Genomic DNA, 20,238 nt, shown 5'->3' on the forward strand with positions numbered 1-20,238 from the left:
TCTAAGGTTGGATGGCCATTGCACATCAGCTGGTGGTCATGTTTTAATGCATCATAATCAATGATAACTAAGTAGAATGATGCAATAGAATCCACAGCTTGTTTACATGCAGTTTTGAATTTTCACCAGTTGAAAATATAGAAAAATATGTGTCCATAGGAAGGGGTTTGCACCAGATTTTGGTGCAGTGATTCACAGTTGTATCAAATTAAGATTAACCAAAGAAAAAAAAGCAGAATTAGGACCTGACTTGATATATTCTCTTTAGAAGACATTAAACCTGACTCACACGGCCGCTGTGAGAAGACCAAAAGATAGGGTGGAGGGGAGGGCCGAAATTGGAGCGGGAAGAAGAAAGATGTGCCAGTAGAGGAGTTTAGGAGTCCAATAGCAAGGTTCTTCATGCTTTGAAGTAGCTCAGTTGTGTACCAGGGCCTATCATGCTGCTCCATAGCAATCATCTGGGCCTTGGTGCTGCCTATCAGTAGGTAAAGGAGAACCAGAGGCGTGGGCTAATGGTACGAGTTCCCCTCAAGATATGGAGCAGGCTGTTTATGGATTTCAGTTCGGTATTCAATACTATTGTCTCACAGACTTTGCTGAACAAACTTTTTGGTCTAAATGCGCCACTATGCAACTGAGTGATGGACTTCCTAATCATCAGACCTCAGATAGTTAGGATGCAAAACTGCTCCTCCCTCCCCATCATCCTCAGCGTGGGTGCCCCCCAGGTCTGTGCACTGAGCCCACTGCTGTACACTCTGTTCATACATGACTGCATGACCAAACACGCAAGTAATCACCTTGTCAAGTTCACTGGTGATACAACAGTAGTGGGGCTCATCACCAACAACGATGAGCCAGCCTACAGAGAGGAGATGGAAGAGCTTGAGGCCTAGTACCAGGCAAATAGCATCTTTCTCAATGTCGTCAAGACAAATTAAATGGTTACTAACTTCAGGAGAACCTGCATCACTCACACCCCTCTTTACATCGGCAGTACAGCAGTGGGAACTATGAACAGTTTGAAACTCCTGGGAGTGCACATCTCAAGCAACTTCTCTTGATCCCAGGACACATTATACACAATCAGGGAAGCTCACCAACACCTCTACTTCCAGAGGAGGAGAGCTGAAGAGAGCAGGACTTTGCACATCTATACTCACATCACTCTACAGAATGTGTTCTTATTGTGCGTATGTGCTTATTGTGCTTTTTTTGCGCTGCATCAGATCTCCCAACTGAGCAGTTCTGTCAGTTCCATTCCCCCCTCATTTACCTGTGGCGCTGAAACATATTCTCCCAAACATCCCCATCAACTCCTCTCTTGATTCTAGTTTTTCAGGAGTACACCATGCTACGTCTTTTGGGTTTTGACAAGAGCTCACAGCAGATGGTGAATAGGCAACTGGTAACTATGTCAATGAATAATCCAATTTAAGCTCAGCATACCTTGGAGTTATTACCTTTAAACCGTTAACATCTTGTCTTCTGTATTACCTGCAGTGAGTGGGAAGATATTGTATAGTGTCAAAGTTCAAGATTTATTTACTATCCAATATGCATGCAGTATACAATCCTAAAATCCATTTTCCTGCAGACAGACACAAAACAAAGAAACACAATGGAGCCCATTCAAAGAAAATGTCAAATACCTAATGTGCAAAAAAAAGAACAAATCATGGAAACAGCAAAAACCAAGTAAAAAACGCTTGCATTCAACACACCATCAAAATGTAAATTACAGGTTCCAAAAGTAGCAGAATCATATTTGAAAGGTGGTGTAGAAGAAGAAAAGGGTGTCATCTTTGTTCATGTTGTTCGCTGGTGCCATCTTCCACCATGGTGGGGATATGGTGAATGGTTTTGGAGGACATAAGCAATCCAGAACAATGCTTGACAATATGCTTAGCAAATGTAACATTAGCATTAATTTCCAGAAGACTAGGATATAAAAGCAAGGATGTAATGCTGAGGCTTTAAAAGGCATTGGTCAGATCATATTTGGAGTATTGTGAGCAGTTTTGGGCCCATATTTAAGAAAGGATGTGCTGGCATTGTAGAGGGTCCAACAGAGGTTTATGAGAATGATCCCAGGAATTACTGTATAATGCCTCTGGGCCTGTATTTGTCAGAGTTTCAAAAGATGAAGGAGGGATCTCATTGAAACCTCCTAAATATTGAAAGGCCTAGAAAGAGTGGAGGTGAATAAGAAGTTTCCAATAGTGGGAGAGTCTAGGACCAGACAACAGAGTCAGAATCGAAGAAAGTCCCTTTAGAACAGAGTTGAGGATGAATTTCTTTAGCTAGAGGGTGGTGAGCCTGTAGAATTCATTGCCACAGATGACTGTGGAGGCCAAGATATTGGGTATACGTAAAGCAAAGGTTTGTAGGTTCTTGATTACTAAGTACGTCAAATGTTATGGGGAGAAGGCAGAGAATGGAGTTGGCAGGGAAAATAAATCAGCCATGATCAAATAGTGGGGCAGACCTGATGGAAAGTGAACGCTACTATGGATCATTCTCTTCAACAAGTCAAAGGCCTCAATATTTGCACAGAAGAAACAAACTATAACACCGGACAAATTGTTAACAAGGAATCAGGAATAGTGTGAAAGCTGGAAATAATGTGGGCAGTACAATAGCGTAGCAATTGGTATTATACTATTACAGTGCCAGCAATCAGAGCTCAATTCCCACTGCTGTCTGTAAGGAGTTTGTATATTCTCCCCTTGACCTAATGGGTTTCTACCAGGTGCTCTGGCTTCATGCCACGTTCCAAAGATCTGCAGGTTGCAGTTAGAGTATGTTGGTGACTGAAGAATGGTGACACTTCGGGCTGCACCCAGCACATATTAGGACTGTGTTGGTCATTGATGCAAATGATGCACTTCACTGTATGTTTCAATGTTTTGATGTACGTGTGACAAACAAACCTTTTCAAACATAAAAATTCATGGTGTGGCTTCGTTCAGAGGACTAAACAGGAATGACAACAAGATTTTTATGTAATAGAAGGTCTAGCATTCAACTTTGGAAACATCCTTAAAAAATTAAGGGTCTTTCATGTACCCAGCCAAACAAGACAGTGAAATATGAACTAAAGTTGTGTTCTAGTCAACTTAATCAACAATTTTTGATGATGCAGCTGCTTTGTTTATTGATTCATACTCCAGCCATATTGGAAACAAGTCCTGGAAGAACTAATATCAAGTCTGGTCTAATACTATAAAAAATAGATTAGGTAGGAATATTAAACGTTAAGTAACTAGGCAACAACCAAAATATGGATGGATCTTATTTTGAATGATTGATGAACAGCTGCCAGGAGTTTCATGATAAACCACTCTTTCTGTGTTCCAGCATAAAAATAAGGTATACGTGGAAAAAGTTGGTGAATATAACTCTGAGAATGATAACAATCAAATCTTTGTTTTCATTTTGCAGTACAAAACAAATTATAACACACGACAAATCCTGAAATCAACATCACCATCCATCAACCTTTCAACCATCACTGAACCATCCATTATTGACAATGTAACTGATGCTGTCAAAAAGCTGCAAGAAATGATGGTTTCTGAAGAGGTTATTCCTGTTGCTGGTTCGTCCAATGCAGTGAACGCACTGGGACTTGTTGTCTTTGCTATTGGTTTTGGTCTTGTCATCGGCAACATGAAACAACAAGGCCGGGCACTGAAGGAATTTTTTGACAGCCTTAATGAAGCCATCATGAGACTGGTCGCAATTATAATCTGGTATGTTTAAGGAAGTCGTCTTTATGTATCGTACTGCCTTTCAAACCTCAGGACATCTCAAACCAGTTAACAGCCAAAGAACCAGTTTATATTGGTTATAATAGTTTTTACCAGTTAATCACTGTTGTAATATTAGAAAACACAGTGACCAATTTACACACAAGAAGCTCCCACAAGTAAGAACATCAGGATGAAATACCATTTCATCATGGTTGATCAATTTCCGTTTCACTGCATTCTCCTGCTTTTTTCCTGTAACCTTTCATGCCCTACTAATCGAGAACCTCCACCTTAAATGCACCTAATGACCCAACCTCCACAGCCACAGATTCACCACCCTCTGTCTTCCTCCTCATCTCCATTCTAAATGGACATTCCACTACTCTGAGTCTGACTCTCCTACCATAGGAAGTATCCTCTCCAAATCTGTTCTTTTGAGGCCTTTCAATATCCGATAGGTTTCAATACCCCCCCCCCGACATCCTTCTAAATTCCAGTGAGTTAAGGCCTAGGGCCGTTAATTGCTTCATATACAATGAGCCTCTTATTCCCAGAATCATTCTCATGAACTTCTTCTGAACCCTCTGCAATGTGAGCATATCTTTTCTTAAATAGGGGGCTCAAAACTGCTCACAATTCTCCAAGTGAGATTTCACCAGTGCCTTATAAAGCCTCAGCATTACATCCTTGCTGTCATATTCTAGTCTGCCCGAAATGAATGCTAACATTGCAGTTGCCTTCCGCACTACCGACGCAACTTGCAGTTTAGAAAATGGTCTGTGCTTTTATTCCTTCTACCAAAGTGCAAGACCATACACTTCCTGACACTGTATTCCATCCTGCTCCTTCTTTGCCCATTCTCCTAATCTGTCTATGTCCTTCTGTAACCTCCCTGCTTCCTCAACACTATCTGCCCCTCAAAGCCATCAATCTTATCATCCAAATCATTGACGTACAACATAAAAAGAAGCGGTCCTAAAATCGACCCTGCTGACCACCACAAGTATCCAGCAGCCAATCAGTCAATGCTCTATCCATGCTAGTATCTTTCCTGTGATACCATATGGCACCTATGTCAAAGGCTCTCTGAAAATCCAAATACACAACATCCACTGATTCTCCCTTCTTTATCGTGCTTGTTATTTCCTCAATGAACTCCAGAAGATTTACCAGGCAAGATTTTCCCTTAAGGACATCGTGCTGACTTTTGCCCATTTTATCATGTGGCTCCAAGTACCCTGAAACCTCATCTTAACAATCGACTCCAACATCTTCCCAACCATTGAGGTGAGGATAACTGGCCTATAATTTCCTTCCTTCTGTCTTCCTCCCTTCTTGAAGAGTGGAGTGACATTTGTAATTCTTCAGTCCTCTAACCATTCCAGAATCTAGTGATTCTTGAAAGATCATTACTAATGCCTCCACAATCTTTCAGCTACCTCTTTCAGAGTCATGAGGTGTAGTCCTTCTGGTCCAGCTAATTTACGTACCTTCAGACCTTTCGGTTTCCCAAACACCACCTCCTTAGTAGTAGCAACTGTATTCACTTTCTTCCCTGACACTCCTGGAACTTCTTCCAGCATACTGCTAGTGTCTTCCACAGTGAAGATTGATGCAAGGTACTTATTCAGTTCATTCCCCATTACTACCTCTCCAGCATCATTTTCCAGCAATCTAATATCTACTCTTGCCTCTCTTTCACTCTTTATATATCTGAAAAATACTTTTACTATCCTCTTACATATTGCTGGCTAGCTTACTGTCATATTTCAACTCCCCCTCCCCCCTTATGGATTTTTAGTTGCCTTCTGGTGTTTTTTAAAAGTTTCCTCTGACTTCCAACTAATTTTTGCTCTGTTATCTGCCCTCTCTTTTGCTTTCATGTTGGCTTTGTTAGCCACAGTTGCATCATCCTGCCTTCTTCTTTGTGATATATCTATCCTGTGCCTTCCAAATTGCTGCCAGAAACTCCAGTCACTGGTGCTCTGCTGTCATTCCTGCTCGTGTCTCCTTCCAATCAACTTTTGCCAGCTCCTCTCTTTTGCCTCTGTAATTCCCTCTACTCCGCTGTAATTCTGATGCATCTGACTTTAGCTTCTCCCTCTCAATGGGGAGGGGATCTCGTCGTTTGGAATGGAGAAGTTAAGGTTTTTTCAGATTTATTTTACTTTAATGTTTTTAATTAATTCTATGTGTTTGAATGACTTGTTTAAACTCATGAATCATTTACATCATTCACAATCATTACTAAATATCTCCACATGGTGAAAACACGCCAGAAACCAAAGTTAAGCTCCCAGCTTTATTCAGTGATTCCAAGTTTTGTTCTTGCTGTCCAAATTGACTAGGTTTACTTAAGGCTTTTCTATCCCCCTTTTGTTGTTACTAAATAGCTACATTGTATATTCCTTCAATCTATGATTCACCAAGAATTACAATGCCGTCATTAGAACCATTCCTTAAGGACTCTGAAAGTCCTTTCCATGGTTACATTTTGTGGAATTGGGTGAGCTAGTTACTGTTTATTGAGCAAAAATAAAACGGAATATTTCAGATGAGAAAATAAGGCTTCTAAAAACAAAAATAAATTTGGAAAAAAGTATTTATTTTGAAAACATCTAAGTATGAAGAAAAGGATCAAGAGAAGAATGATGTAATGACACCACCCAAATATTTATGTACTTCTGTATGTTCAATAGCAGTTGCAAAGATCCAGCAAGCATATCCTGTTTCTGTTTGCCAAGTCCTCTTGGAATTTAGTCTGAAGAACATTCTTTCAATTTTGAAGATATGAGAAACATTCCCGCTCAGAACTGCAATCAGGTTTATTGTCACTGAATTACATGAATTGAAATGTGTTGCTTTGCAGCAGCAGTACCGTCCAAAGACATAAAATTACTATAAATTACAACTTAACTGATAGGGCAAAAGGAGGAATAATGAGGTAGTGTTCATGGACTGTTAAGAAATCTGATGGCAGAGGGGAAGAAGCTGTTTCTGAATTGTTAAAAGTGGGTCTTCAGGCTGAATTTGATCAAACAAAGCAGAGTGGAAATAGCAGGATAAACCTTTAAAATATTTTGTACATATAAAAATTCCAGAGAGCTTTGGAACTCGTACATTAGTTACTCTGTTTACTTGAGATCATTTCTGTAGTTGGAGCACCCTGTGTCCCTCAAGTTCAATTGGGAAAGGCCAATTTTACTAAACAGAGAGATAATTTAGAATGACTAGAAACAGTGAGAAGTTAAGACAGTGTCAGAACTGTTATGGGAATTCAAGAGGTCAGAATGAATAGGTTCCAAAGAAAAAGGATGAAGGATACAACTACCAAACCTCGAAGTGTCAGTATTCTAGGAACAAAAAGACAGCTTTCTGGCCGTGAGGAAACAGGAATTTTAGGGAGTGGCAAGTCCACTAGAATTGATGCCAGGTTCGTTCAGCTGTACAGAATGAGGAACCAGCCTGGAGGAAAAATATAGCCCAGTCTTGGTCCTATTTCTTACTTTTTAAAGGCTCATGCCAATCTGAAAACACTGCAGAAAGCCCCAAAAAACATAGAAAGTACAAGAGTGTAGCAAAAAAAAATAGGATGGTCGAGAAAGGAAATGAAAACAAAAATAAAGGCAAGTAAAATCAAGGAAAACTGAAGAAGTTTTATAACTACATTACAAGCATGGGGATAACCAATGCAAAATTAGGACTCAAAAAAGGACCCAAAAAAAGGCAACTGTACATAAAAGCAGAAGACAAACAGTGCATCTTTATAAAAGATAGGCACAATGCAGGCATTGTAGTTAGAAGGAAGAAGAAATATTGGATAAGAATAACAGAACAGGAGAGAAATAATATAAAAGTTGATGGTTTCATATAGATCTCCATCAAGTAAAGATAAAACATAAAGAAATACAGTAGTTGAGGTTTAAGCCATCATTCTTACATCTACGGTGATGAAATGCTTTAAGAGTTTGGTTATGGCCAGAATCAACTCCTGCCTCAGCAAGGTCCTGGACCCACTGCAATTTGCCTATGGCTCCAATAAATCTATGGCAGATGCAATCTCAATGGCTCTTTCACATGGCCTTAGACCACCTGGACTATAAACGCCTATGTCAGTATAATATTTGTTGACTATAGCTCAGCATTTAGCACCATCATTCCCACAGTCCTGATCGATAAGCTTAAGAACCTGGGCCTCTGTACCTCCCTCCACAATTGGATCCTTGACTCCCTCACTGGAAAACTACAATCTGTGCAGATTGGTCATAATATCTCCTCCCCGATGACAATCAACACTGGCGCACCTCAGGGACGTGTGCTTAGCCCTTTGCTCTACTCTCTCAGTACCCATGAATCTGTGGCTAGACATAGCTCAAATGCCATCTATAAATTTGCTAATGATACAACCATTGTTGGCAGAATCTCAAATGGGGACGAGAGGGTGTACAGGAGCAAGATATACCAGCTAGTTGAGTGGTGTCGCAGCAACAAACTTGCACTCAACATCAGTAAAACCAAAGAGCTGATTGTGAACTTCAGGAAGGGTAAGACAAGAGAACACGAACCAATCCTCACAGAGGGATCAGAAGTGGAGAGTGTGAGCAAATTCAAGTTTCTGGGTGTCAAGATCTCAAAGGATCTAACCTGGTCCCAACGTATAAATGCAGCTATAATGAAGGCAAGGGAGTGGCTATATTTCATTAGAAGTTTGAAGAGATTTTGTTTGTCATCTAAAACACTTGAAAACTTCTACAAATGTACAGTAGAGAGCATTCTGACAGGCTGTATCACTATCTGGTATTGGGGTGGGGGGAGCTACTGCATAGGATTGAAAGAAGCTACAGAAAGTTGTGAAATTAGTCAGCTCCATCTTCGGTACTAGCCTCCATAGTACCCAAGACATCCTTGTGGAGTGGTGCCTCAGAAGGTAGTGTCCATTCTTCAGGATCCCCATCACCCAGGGCATGCCCTTTTCCCATTGTTGCTGTCAGGAAGGAGGTACAGAAGCCTGAAGGCACACACTCAGCAATCCAGGAACAGATTCTTCCCCTCTGCTATCCAATTCCTAAATGGACAGTGAACCCATGAACACCACCTCACTTTTTAAAATATTATTTTTGCACTATTTTTAATTTAACTACTTAATATACATGTAATTGATTTAATTACAGTAATGTAATACTGTAATTGATTTACTTATTTATGTTTTTTTCTATATTATCATGTATTGTATTGTGCTGCTGCTGCTAAGTTAACAAATTTCACAACATATGCCGGTGATATTAAATTCGATTCTGAATCTGATCATTCCCAATCCTCTCTTGCTACAGGCGTGGTCTATTACTAACACAGAATCACTATTTTATAAGAGAAAATGGGATTAACCAGTAACTAAAACATATTCAGTCTAACCTCAGCAGTGGGTAGATAATTGGGTAATTTTCTGAGGGAGAGAATTAATCTAAGGGAAAGTGCCAAATTAGTTCAGAAATTGGCTTGGTGACAGACAAAATAACCCTGTAAAACACAGGGATTTAGATTTGTGGCTTATACTCTTTTTCTTAATGAGAACCTGCTTGTTCTTATCCCTTGAATGCCTTTCTGACAATTCTGACACTGATTTATCTTCACGTTTACAGCTTTTCAAAATCACTTTTCTGTTTAGTAAATAGTTACTAGATATTTTGCTGACCACATGGTGATTGACATGGAGTTTCTTAAGACCATAAGGCATAGGAGCAGAATTAGGCCATTCAGCTAATCAAGTCTTCTCCACCATTCCATCATGGCTGATTTATTATCCCTCTCAACCCCTTTCTCCTACCTTAACCCCATAACCTTTGATGCCCTTACTAATGAAAAACTTACAAACCTCTGCTATAAATATACCCAATAATTTGGCCTCCACAGCTATCTGTAGCAATTAACCACCCACTGGCTAAAGAAATTCCTCCTCATCTCTGTACAGGGCTCAAAGTGATTTTTGTATCATGTATTAGTGAACCAAGTTCAAAAGTGAGCAGTATGAAGTCTACTAATAACACAATAATTGATCATAAGGTTGACAACAGAGAAGAAAACTGTAGAATGCTGAAGTTATTGAAAGACTAATCATATATATAGGAATATTGCAAATAGAATTTCCTTTGTGCTGCTTTTTGCTTTGCATTGGCATCTTTTACACAATGAGGCATACGTAGAGCATGCTGTGCCCAGTCTCCATTATATCCTGATTTGCATAATATTGTTTAACTCAAATGGATTTTCATGTGATTCAGTTGGGGTCCCTTCCTAATGTTCTGTTTGCCAAAGCAGGAACAGTAATGGGGTTGAAAACATCCTCTTATTATTTGGGAAATACACATGAAAATTATGTCTATTTTACATGATAAACTATTAAAAATTTGTATTAGAAAACTGAAGCAAGTGTGTTTTCTATTTCAGGTATGCACCTATAGGCATCCTCTTCTTGATAGCAGGCAAAATCATTGAGATGAAAGATCTAAGTGTGATGGGCGGACAACTGGGAATGTACACTGTGACGGTGATAATCGGACTGCTAATCCATGCACTTGTTGTCCTGCCACTTCTTTATTTTATAATCACACGCAAGAACCCCTGGATTTTTATTGGTGGAATATTGCAGGCATTGATAACTGCCCTTGGTACTTCATCCAGGTAAGGCAGGCTATCCTGTTGCCATGATGTCACTATTATCTTTGCCAGTTGATATTGTATCAGCAGGACAACCATTGCTTCCTACTCATTTTCTCTATTCCATCTCTCTATCCTCTTACCATAATTTCTCTTTTCCTCCATATCTCTTGCTAGTGCATGAAATAACTTTAGTCTATTTATTGTTGCAGCTCAGCAACTCTCCCAATCACCTTCAAATGTCTAGAAGAAAATAATGGTGTGGACAAACGTGTCACTCGCTTCGTCCTACCTGTTGGAGCCACTATTAACATGGATGGCACAGCACTCTATGAGGCCTTGGCCGCAATCTTCATTGCACAGGTCAACAACTATGATCTAAACTTTGGACAAATCATCACCATCAGGTAGAGTATGAGAAAAGAATTTGATTTGCTAATCTTTACATTGAACGTTTCATTCATTCTTCTATAATACTCCTTGTAATTAAGAAAAATTAAACTTGCCACATTGTTCAGCACCAACAGAGAGGAAATTTCTTCTTATCTAATGTATCATTTGATGAAGAATGAAGACAAGTGGAAAAGAACTGACAAGGAAATTCAGTGATGTTTGAACCACATAGATGAAATAAGGATGTTTGTGTGAAGTTAACATACGTGGACATGTTTTATCAAGCACATCTCAAGAGATTCTAGGCTTTGTGTAGAAACCAAATCATTCTAAATAGTGTAGATTACTGAGAGTGCTGCATATATCTTAGGTCTCCGGGTTATTCTGCTTTATCTTCACCAGTTCTGTTGTACCTTCTCCACCTCTTAGCTCTTTCCTTGACCAGTGAACCAGTTCTTATCTGCCATTGGGTCTTTCTTGGATGACCTTTCTTATCTGAGGCAACATTCCTCAACTTTACTCTGTCTGCATAAAGTACTTTGCCATGGAAAATTGCATGGACTCAGCTATGTTGGCAGCTTGTGGGCTGTCTGCTCCAGACTGACTCAGGCCCACTCCCCTACTACCTCCACTGTTGTATTGATAACTGTTCTTGCTCCAGTCTGGAGGATTTACTCAGTATTGTTTTTATTTCTATATATTATTCATTTTTGTATTATCCAATGTTGACTTTCTGTGTCACTTTCAGTGACCCTTACCCTGACGATCAGGTTTTCACTGCTGTTTATTAGAAGTTCACAGTTATGCCAACATCTTATTCATTTTTAGGAATGTGGGTGTCACGGGCAAGGCTGGCATTTATTGCCCATTTCTAAATACTGTTGCAAAGTCTATTAAACCCCACTATAATCCTTCTGTTGAAAATATTCTCAGAATGCTGTTTGGTAGGGAATTTGAGGACTTAGACAAAGCAACAATGAAAGTACACCAATATTTACTTCTAAATCAGGATAGCGTGTGATCTCAGGGGAACCTGTAAACAACCCCTGTTAGGCTGGTCCAGTGGATTCAGTCACACTGGATCCTTAGTGAGTTGGTAAATTGGATATAAAATTGTCTTGGTCATGGAACTAGGTAGTAGTGGCAGAGGGGTGCTTTTTCTGACTAGAGGTTTGTGATCAGTGGTGTTCAGCAAGGATCAATGCTGAGACCCATGTTATTTGTAAATAACTTGGATGAAAATTGAGTGGTCAGATTGGTAACAGACCACATGGAAATTGTGGATTGGGAAGAATGTTGTCAAAGGATACAGCAGGATATAGTCAGTTGGGCAGGGAATTGGCAGATGGAGTTTAATCTGGACAAGTGTGACATGATGCATTTTGGGAGTTCAATTCAATATGGTTTGTATTCTGCATGGAGGTTGGTGACCAGTGGTGTTCCACAGGGATCTTCTTCTGGGACCCCTCCTCTTTGTGATTTTTATAAATGACCTGGATGAAGAATTAGTTCAGTTCAGTTCAGTTTCCGTTTATTGTCATTTAGAAATGCATGCATTAAAAAAATGATACAATGTTCCTCCAGAATGATATCACAAGAAAAACACAGGACAAACCAAGACTAAAACTGACAAAACCACATAATTATAACATATAGTTACAACAGTGCAAAGCAATACCATAATTTGATAAAGAGCAGACTATGGGCACGGTAAAAAAAAGTCTCAAAGTCAGGACCGGATGGTGTCAGTACCATGGTGCTCAGAGCCTGTGCCCCTCAGCTATGTGGAGTACTTCGCCATGTATTCAACCTGAGCCTGAGGCTCCGGAGAGTTCCTGTGCTGTGGAAGACGTCCTGCCTCGTCCCTGTGCCGAAGACGCCGCGCCCCAGTGGCCTCAATGACTACAGACTGGTGGCATTGAATGAAGACGCTGGAGAGACTTGTTCTGGAACTGCTCTGGCCTATGGTCAGGCCACACTTAGATCCCCTCCAGTTCGCCTACCAGCCCCGGCTAGGAGTTGAGGATGCCATCGTGTGCCTGCTGAACCGTGTCTACGCCCACCTGAACAAGCCAGCGAGCACTGTGAGGGTCATGTTTTTTGACTTCTCCAGTGTGTTCAACACCATCCGCCCTGCTCTGCTGGGGGAGAAGCTGACAGCGGTGCAGGTGGATGCTTCCCTGGTATCATGGATTCTTGATTATCTGACTGGCAGACCACAGTACGTGTGCTTGCAACACTGTGTGTCCGACAGAGTGATCAGCAGCACTGGGGCTCCACAGGGGACTGTCTTGTCTCCCTTTCTCTTCACCATTTACACCTCGGACTTCAATTACTGCACAGAGTCTTGTCATCTTCAGAAGTTTTCTGATGACTCTGCCATAGTTGGATGCATCAGCAAGGGAAATGAAGCTGAGTACAGGGCTACAGTAGAAAACTTTGTCACATGGTGTGAGCAGAATTATCTACAGCTTAATGTGAAAAAGACTAAGGAGCTGGTGGTCGACCTGAGGAGACCTAAGGTACCGGTGACCCCTGTTTCCATCCAGGGGGTCAGTGTGGACATGGTGGAGGATTACAAATACCTGGGGATACGAATTGACAATAAACTGGACTGGTCAAAGAACACTGAGGCTGTCTACAAGAAGGGTCAAAGCCGTCTCTATTTCCTGAGGAGACTGAGGTCCTTTAACATCTGCCGGACGATGCTGAGGATGTTCTACGAGTCTGTTGTGGCCAGTGCTATCATGTTTGCTGTTGTGTGCTGGGGCAGCAGGCTGAAGGCAGCAGACACCAACAGAATCAACAAACTCATTCGTAAGGCCAGTGATGTTGTGGGGATGGAACTGGACTCTCTGACGGTGGTGTCTGAAAAGGGGATGCTGTCCAAGTTGCATGTCATCTGGGACAATGTCTCCCATCCACTACATAATGTACTGGGTGGGCACGGGAGTACGTTCAGCCAGAGACTCATTCCACTGAGATGCAACACAGAGCATCATAGGAAGTCATTCCTGCCTGTGGCCATCAAACTTTACAACTCCTCCCTTGGAGGGTCAGACACCCTGAGGCAATAGGCTGGTCCTGGACTTATTTCCTGGCATAATTTACATATTACTATTTAACTATTTATGGTTTTATTACTGTTTATTATTTATGGTGCAACTGTAATGAAAACCAATTTCCCCTGGGATCAATAAAGAATGACTATGACTATAGACTCATCATCCCACACACAGGCGGCAGAAGGGAGGGACTCTCCCCGCCATGAACCTCCAAGCGCCACCAACTCGCTGATACAGCACCATTGGAAGCACCCGACCGCAGCATATTCTGAGTCCATCCGAAAACTTCGAGCCATCGACCAGCCCCTCTGACACAGCCTCTCCGAGCATCATCCTCTGCCGAGCGCTTCGACCCTACCCTGGCCGCCGAGCAACAAGCAAAGCCGAGGACTCGGGGCCTCCTCCGGAGATTCTGGACCACACAGTAGCAGCAGCAGTGAAGCAGCATTTCAAAAGTTTCACCAGACGTTCTTCCGTGCTCTCACTTCCGTCTCCATCAAATCAGGATTGTGCACAGCACCCTACTTGACAAATAACAGATATCACCATTGGAGTGGCCACTGCGAGCTGCATCACGCCACCAGGAGGGTGGGTTAATAAGTTTGCTGATGACACAAAGGTTGGGGTGTTGTGGATAGTTTGGAGGGTTATCAGAGGTTACAGCGGGACATCGATAGGATGCAGAACTGGGCTGAGAAGTGGCAGATGGACTTCAACCCAGATAAGTATGAAGTGGTTCATTTAGACAAGTCAAATTTGAAGACGGAACATAATATTAATGGTAAGACTCTTGGCAGTGTGGAGGATCTGAGCGATCTTGGGATGCAAGTCCATAGGACACTCAAAGCTGCTACACAGGTTGACAGTGTTGGTAAGAAGGCATATGGTGTGTTGACATTCATCAACCGTGGGATTGAGTTCAAGAGCCGTGAGGTAATGTTACAGCTATATAAGACCTTGGTCAGACCCCACTTGGAGTACTGTGTTCAGTTCTGGTCACCTCGCTATAGGAAGGATGTGGATACTATAGAAAGAGTGCTGAGGATATTTACAAGGATATTGCCTGGATTGGAGGGCGTACCTTATGAGAATAGGTTGAGTGAACTTGGCCTTTTCTCCTTGAAACAAAGGAGGATGAGAGGTGACCTGATAGAGGTGCATAAGATGATGAGGGGCATTGATCGTGTGGATAGCCAGAGGCTTTTTCCCAGGGCTGAAATGACTAACACGAGGGTGCATAGTTTTAAGGTGCTTGGAAATAGATACTAAGGGGATGTCAGGGGTAAGTTTTTCACACAGAATGGTGTGTGCATGGTATGCACTGCTGGCAGCGGTGGTGGATGTGGATATAATATAATATTATAATATAATTTAAAATCTCCCCCATCTCTTTTGGCTCCGCACATAGCCATCCACTCTGATTCTCCAGGGGACCAATTTTATCCTTCAGTATCCTTTTGCCACCAACATAACTGTAGAAACCCTTTGGATTTGTTTTCACCTTACTTGCCAAAGCAGCCTTGTATCTTCTTTTAGCTTTTCTAATTCCTTTCTTAAGATTCCTTTTACATTCTTTATATTCCTCAAGTACCTCATTACAGTAACTCCAAGCTGCCTATATTTATTGAAGATCTCTCTTTTTTTCTGAACCAAGTTTCTAATATCTCTTGAAAACCATGGCTCTCTCAAACTTTTAACCTTTCCTTTCAACCTAACAGGAACATAAAGATTCTGAATCCTCAAAATTTCACCTTTAAATGACCTTCATTTCTCTGTTACATCCTTCCCATAAAACAAATTTTTCCCAATCCACTCCTTCTAAATCCTTTCGCATCTCCTCAAAGTTAGCCTTTCTCCAGTCAAAAATCTCAACCCTGGGCCCAGTCCTATCCTTCTCCATAATTACACTGAAACTGATTGTATTGTGATCACTGGACCCGAAGTGCTCCGCAACAAATACCTCCGTCACCTGCCCTGTCTCATTCCCTAGCAGGAGATCCAACACTGCCCCTTCTCTAGTTGGTACCTCTATGTATTGCTGCAAAAAACTATCCTGCACACATTTTACGAACTTCAAACCATTCATGAAACATGAACTGAGCATTGTCTCTTGGCTAATTATTAAGAGAACATACTGTAGTAGCAATTAGTCCGATTAGATTTGTCACTGTTTATGGTCACAACATATCTGGGCGATTGTCCAATTTGTCGGGTTAGTGCCTTCATCTTAGCTGTACTGGAACAGTTTGGCTAGAGGTATGACGAGTTCAGGAGCACTAGTCTTCAGGACCAGAGCCAAGGTCTTCTCAATTCCAATAACCTTTGCTATATCCAATGCTGTTGGCCAATTTCTTAATTTGAGAAAGTGAATCAAATTACCTGAAGACTTGCTTCTGTTTTCTTGCACATGGATGAGAGAAAAGTAGAAGGCTATGTGGGAGAAAATGGTTAGATCGATCTTGCAGTAGGTTAGAGGACACCACAACATCATGGGCTGAAGGGCCTGTACTTTGCTGTACTGTTTTATCTTCTATGTTGGTAGGAATCTTAGAAGGAAATTGACATGGGCCATTCATTCAGCATTTCTCACTGAATATGCCAATTCTTCAGCCTCATTGTTAGCATCCATGTTAGGCTCTGATCTTACTGAGGATGGAGATGATCTTGGAGCTTCCACCTCTAATTAATTGTGAACAACTATTCACAACCAAATGTGGCAGGACTGCAAAGGTGTGATCTAATGCAGAATGTTGGTCATGTATCATGAAATAGCATTGTCTATTGCATGCAACATTTATAATTTAACGTGCATGAGGTCTACTATTGCAACTTTACCACATTGGTACCTCATTTTTAAATAACTCTGGTTCTGCTCCCAGTATACGTATCCTCATTGGTTAAATTTAAGGTTAAAATTATGAGAAAACAGTGGGAGTCTGGTGGTCAATGCCAGGAATCAAGTTGCAACAATCTGGATGCAGTGATGCAACAACATGCATTCAAGGTCAGTGAATGTATCTTCAAATTCTACGTCTGAGGAAATTTACCACAAGGCTCAGATATAGCTCAATGCTTCTTATCACCTTGAGTCACCTCCCACTAATCTAAGTCATTTAGGACTCATGCCTAACAAATGAATGATTCACCTGACCCTCACACACTTAGTACAGCTGCAAGCCTTGTACTCATGGCTCACAACCTGCACACACACACCAACAGCTGTTCATAAATGACACTATTTATCAATCAAACAAGTTATACTCAGTGTCCACTTTATTAAGTACACCTGTACACCTGTTTGTTAATGCAAATATCTAATCATGTGGCAGAACTCAATGCATAAAAGTATGCGAACATGATCAAAAGATTCAGTTGTTGTTCTGACTAAACATCAGGATGGGAAAGAAATGTGGTCTAATGTGGTGCCAGATGGGGTGGTTTGAGTATTTCAGAAACTGCTGATGTCCTGGGATTTTCAGACACAACAGTCTCTAGAGCTTACAGAGAATATGGCAAAAAACAAAACCATCCAGTGAGTGGCAATTCTACAGGGAAAATGCCTTGTTAATGAGAGAGGTCAGAGCAGAACGGCCGGGCTCGTTCAAGCTGACAGGAAGGTGATAGTATCTCGAATAATCAAATGTTACAACAGTGGCGCACAGAAGAGCATCTCTGAACGCATAATACGTCAAACCTTGAAGTGGATGGGGTACAGCAGCAGAAGACCATGAATATATACTCAGTAGCCACTTTATTAGGTACAGGAACATTAAGTGGCCACAGAGTGTGTATGACAATTGTTAAGACACTTCCTTCTTCCTTCTGAGTTAAAGTGCTCTACAACTAAAGGTAGCAAGGGATATCTATGTGCCACATCATCTATACCTTATCCCCAATAAGGAGATAACATAAGTCATTACAGAAGTATTTTATTGAATACATTGTTATTGAAATATTGAAGGCCCTGATGAAAGGTCTCAGCCCGAAATGCCAACTCCTTATTTCCCTCCATAGAAGCTACCTGACTTACTGAGTTCCTTCAGCATTTTGCATGTTTTGCTCAAGATTACCAGTATCTGCAGAATCTTTTGTATTTATTATTGAAATTTCAGTTCCTGTGGCCAAAACAAGATTGCACAGGCAGTGGTTAACCCAGTCTCTGAATGATTCAAAGGAAGTTCAGATTGCTGTCATGCAATTTCATACGACTGCCAAGCAGTACACCAAAAAATCCTCCCATGAGGAACTGCCTTAGGAGAATGGATATGGCTGTATACCATTGACTCTCAGATGGTCGGCAGTCAAACTCCTATTCTCACCACTTCCCACTGGCTTTGCTGGTGTCTCTCTGCCCTCCAGCCCAGATGACCATTACCTGTGCTGAGGTGATGTGGGGCATAAAGTGGACTCCAAGCCGAGAGCCATTGGGGTTTATTCTATTATCTCCATTCTCCAGCCACTGTGTTCTTGCATAGGAACATTAGGATAGGCAAAATGACATGCAATATATGCACAAGGCTAGCTTGTTTACTTCTATACACAGCGTCGCAGGATTTCTTTTGTAAGCTTGTTTTCAGCCTGTTGGTTTGTATTTTTGGTGCTGATGTCATGCAGATACTCTTGAGGGTTAGTTAGAGAGAAGGTCAGTCATGCAATTTCATACAACTGTGGAGCAGTACAGCATTAAATCCTCTCATAGATTAGTGAAAGGTATTGCAGTCAGGTTAATATTTCACAACCCAGGCAGTTAACAGTTGTTTACACTGACTCCTTTCTTCCTCTTCCTCTTCTTCATACTTTTTCTCTTCATTTGGTCAGCAAATAGCTGCTAACAAGAGTTGTGCTCTCATAATGACACATGTTCAGGTATGTTCTCGAGAGTTTCACAAACAGCGGAAGTGTTGATCCAACACACCCATGTCCTGTTCCATCACATTTTGTGGAGTAGCATAGCCAATATATAGTTCGTATGAAGGCACATGTAGCCATTATCAGTTACCACCAGCAATAACAACCATTACCCTACAACAACCCTTTAGTCTGTGTGGCTCAGTGCACCATCACAGAATGAAGGCCAAGACACTGCACATTAACCTATATTATTCACTGCCTTTAGTGGCATAGCAACTGGACATTCTGATTGTGAGAAAGTGCAGAGATGATATGAGGCAGCAACAGAAGTTGCGCGTGTAGTTGAAATGCCTTATACTATGTGAAGCCTGCAATCCTAGCAAAGTCACATGTCTTCTTTGCCTGCTGTTCTCTGGCAACGAGAGCATGAAAAGCTAATCTCTCTGTTTTAATAAAAAGCCTCATCAAATATTTCTGGCTGAAGAATGAAAACATACTAGTGGTCACTGTTACAGGCACTGGCAATATGGCACTTAACCTCTGAGGTTGAAAGTATGGTTGCCGCTGTTGTTGTATCCCAGAGACAGTGTCCTTATTAAAGTACAGAAGTATCACATGTTGGTGCTTGCAGAGGTTCAGAGTAAGGTTATTTCTTGAAGAATCTAGGCAAATAAGACCTCCAGCCGGGTGTTCCTCTCCTCCACCCACTCCTCATCATTTTTACTGCTGTGTTCTTGTTCCCAAATATGCTGCATTACAAGAGGAAAAGTCTACCATTACTCCTTGTCTGACAGCATGTCAGAGCCCCAGAAAGCTTCACAAATCTTTCAGAAGCCCCACTCCCTGTAGTCTTCTGCCATATACACCAGTGGATAGCACCAAGAGTTCTTAGATTCAAACCTTTAGGTAGTTGACGGTCACCATCTCTGCTAGGCTGGTCTGCACACCTCGTGCATACACTGTGTGTTCTCTGACACGTTCACCAAAATAACAACTTACTCCAACCAACCCCAATTTTATACTTTTCTGTTACTTTACTTGTAATGTCTTTATTTGACATGGACCTTATGGATTTTTCAACATCCACTGTACCAATCTCACTCAGCATTAGTACGTTTCAATAAAATTACCTCTCATTCTTTCAAACTTAAATGAACATAGACCAAACTTGCTCTTACCTTCTTCCATCAACTCCTTCAGCCACGGAAGGGGAGTGTTTTATCTGCACTGCTTCCAATGGAGGTGTGTATTTCCTTTCACATTGAGGCCAAAACTGTGCACCCTGTAACTTCACTTGCACCCCGTAACATTGCATTAAACGTTTCCACCTTTATATTCCATATATTTGCAATAAAGGCCAGCATTCTATCAGCATTGCTATACTTGCTAGTTCATGTGTTTCATGCACTAGAACACCAGTGAACAATATATTCCTTTCCTTGTAAAGCTAGTGCCAACACAAGCTGTGTCTCAACACAGCAGTGAGAGCTAAGGATTTGTGGGTTCTTTTAAGGGTG

At 41.3% G+C, this 20,238-nt stretch overlaps 1 protein-coding gene across 1 annotated transcript in view; it reads left to right on the top strand.

Moving 5' to 3' along the window:
• The window catches only part of slc1a6 (solute carrier family 1 member 6), a 132,017-nt gene that overhangs the window by 97,964 nt on the left and 13,815 nt on the right, over positions 1 to 20,238 (top strand). The window contains exons 7-9 of the mRNA XM_063032558.1: positions 3,448 to 3,758; positions 10,203 to 10,436; positions 10,625 to 10,819. Of these exons, the coding sequence (XP_062888628.1) occupies positions 3,448 to 3,758; positions 10,203 to 10,436; positions 10,625 to 10,819 (740 nt within the window). The remainder of the gene's footprint in view (positions 1 to 3,447; positions 3,759 to 10,202; positions 10,437 to 10,624; positions 10,820 to 20,238) is intronic.

Source organism: Mobula hypostoma, chromosome 24, assembly GCF_963921235.1.
Source record: "Mobula hypostoma chromosome 24, sMobHyp1.1, whole genome shotgun sequence".
Classification (NCBI taxonomy): Eukaryota; Metazoa; Chordata; class Chondrichthyes; order Myliobatiformes; family Myliobatidae; genus Mobula; species Mobula hypostoma.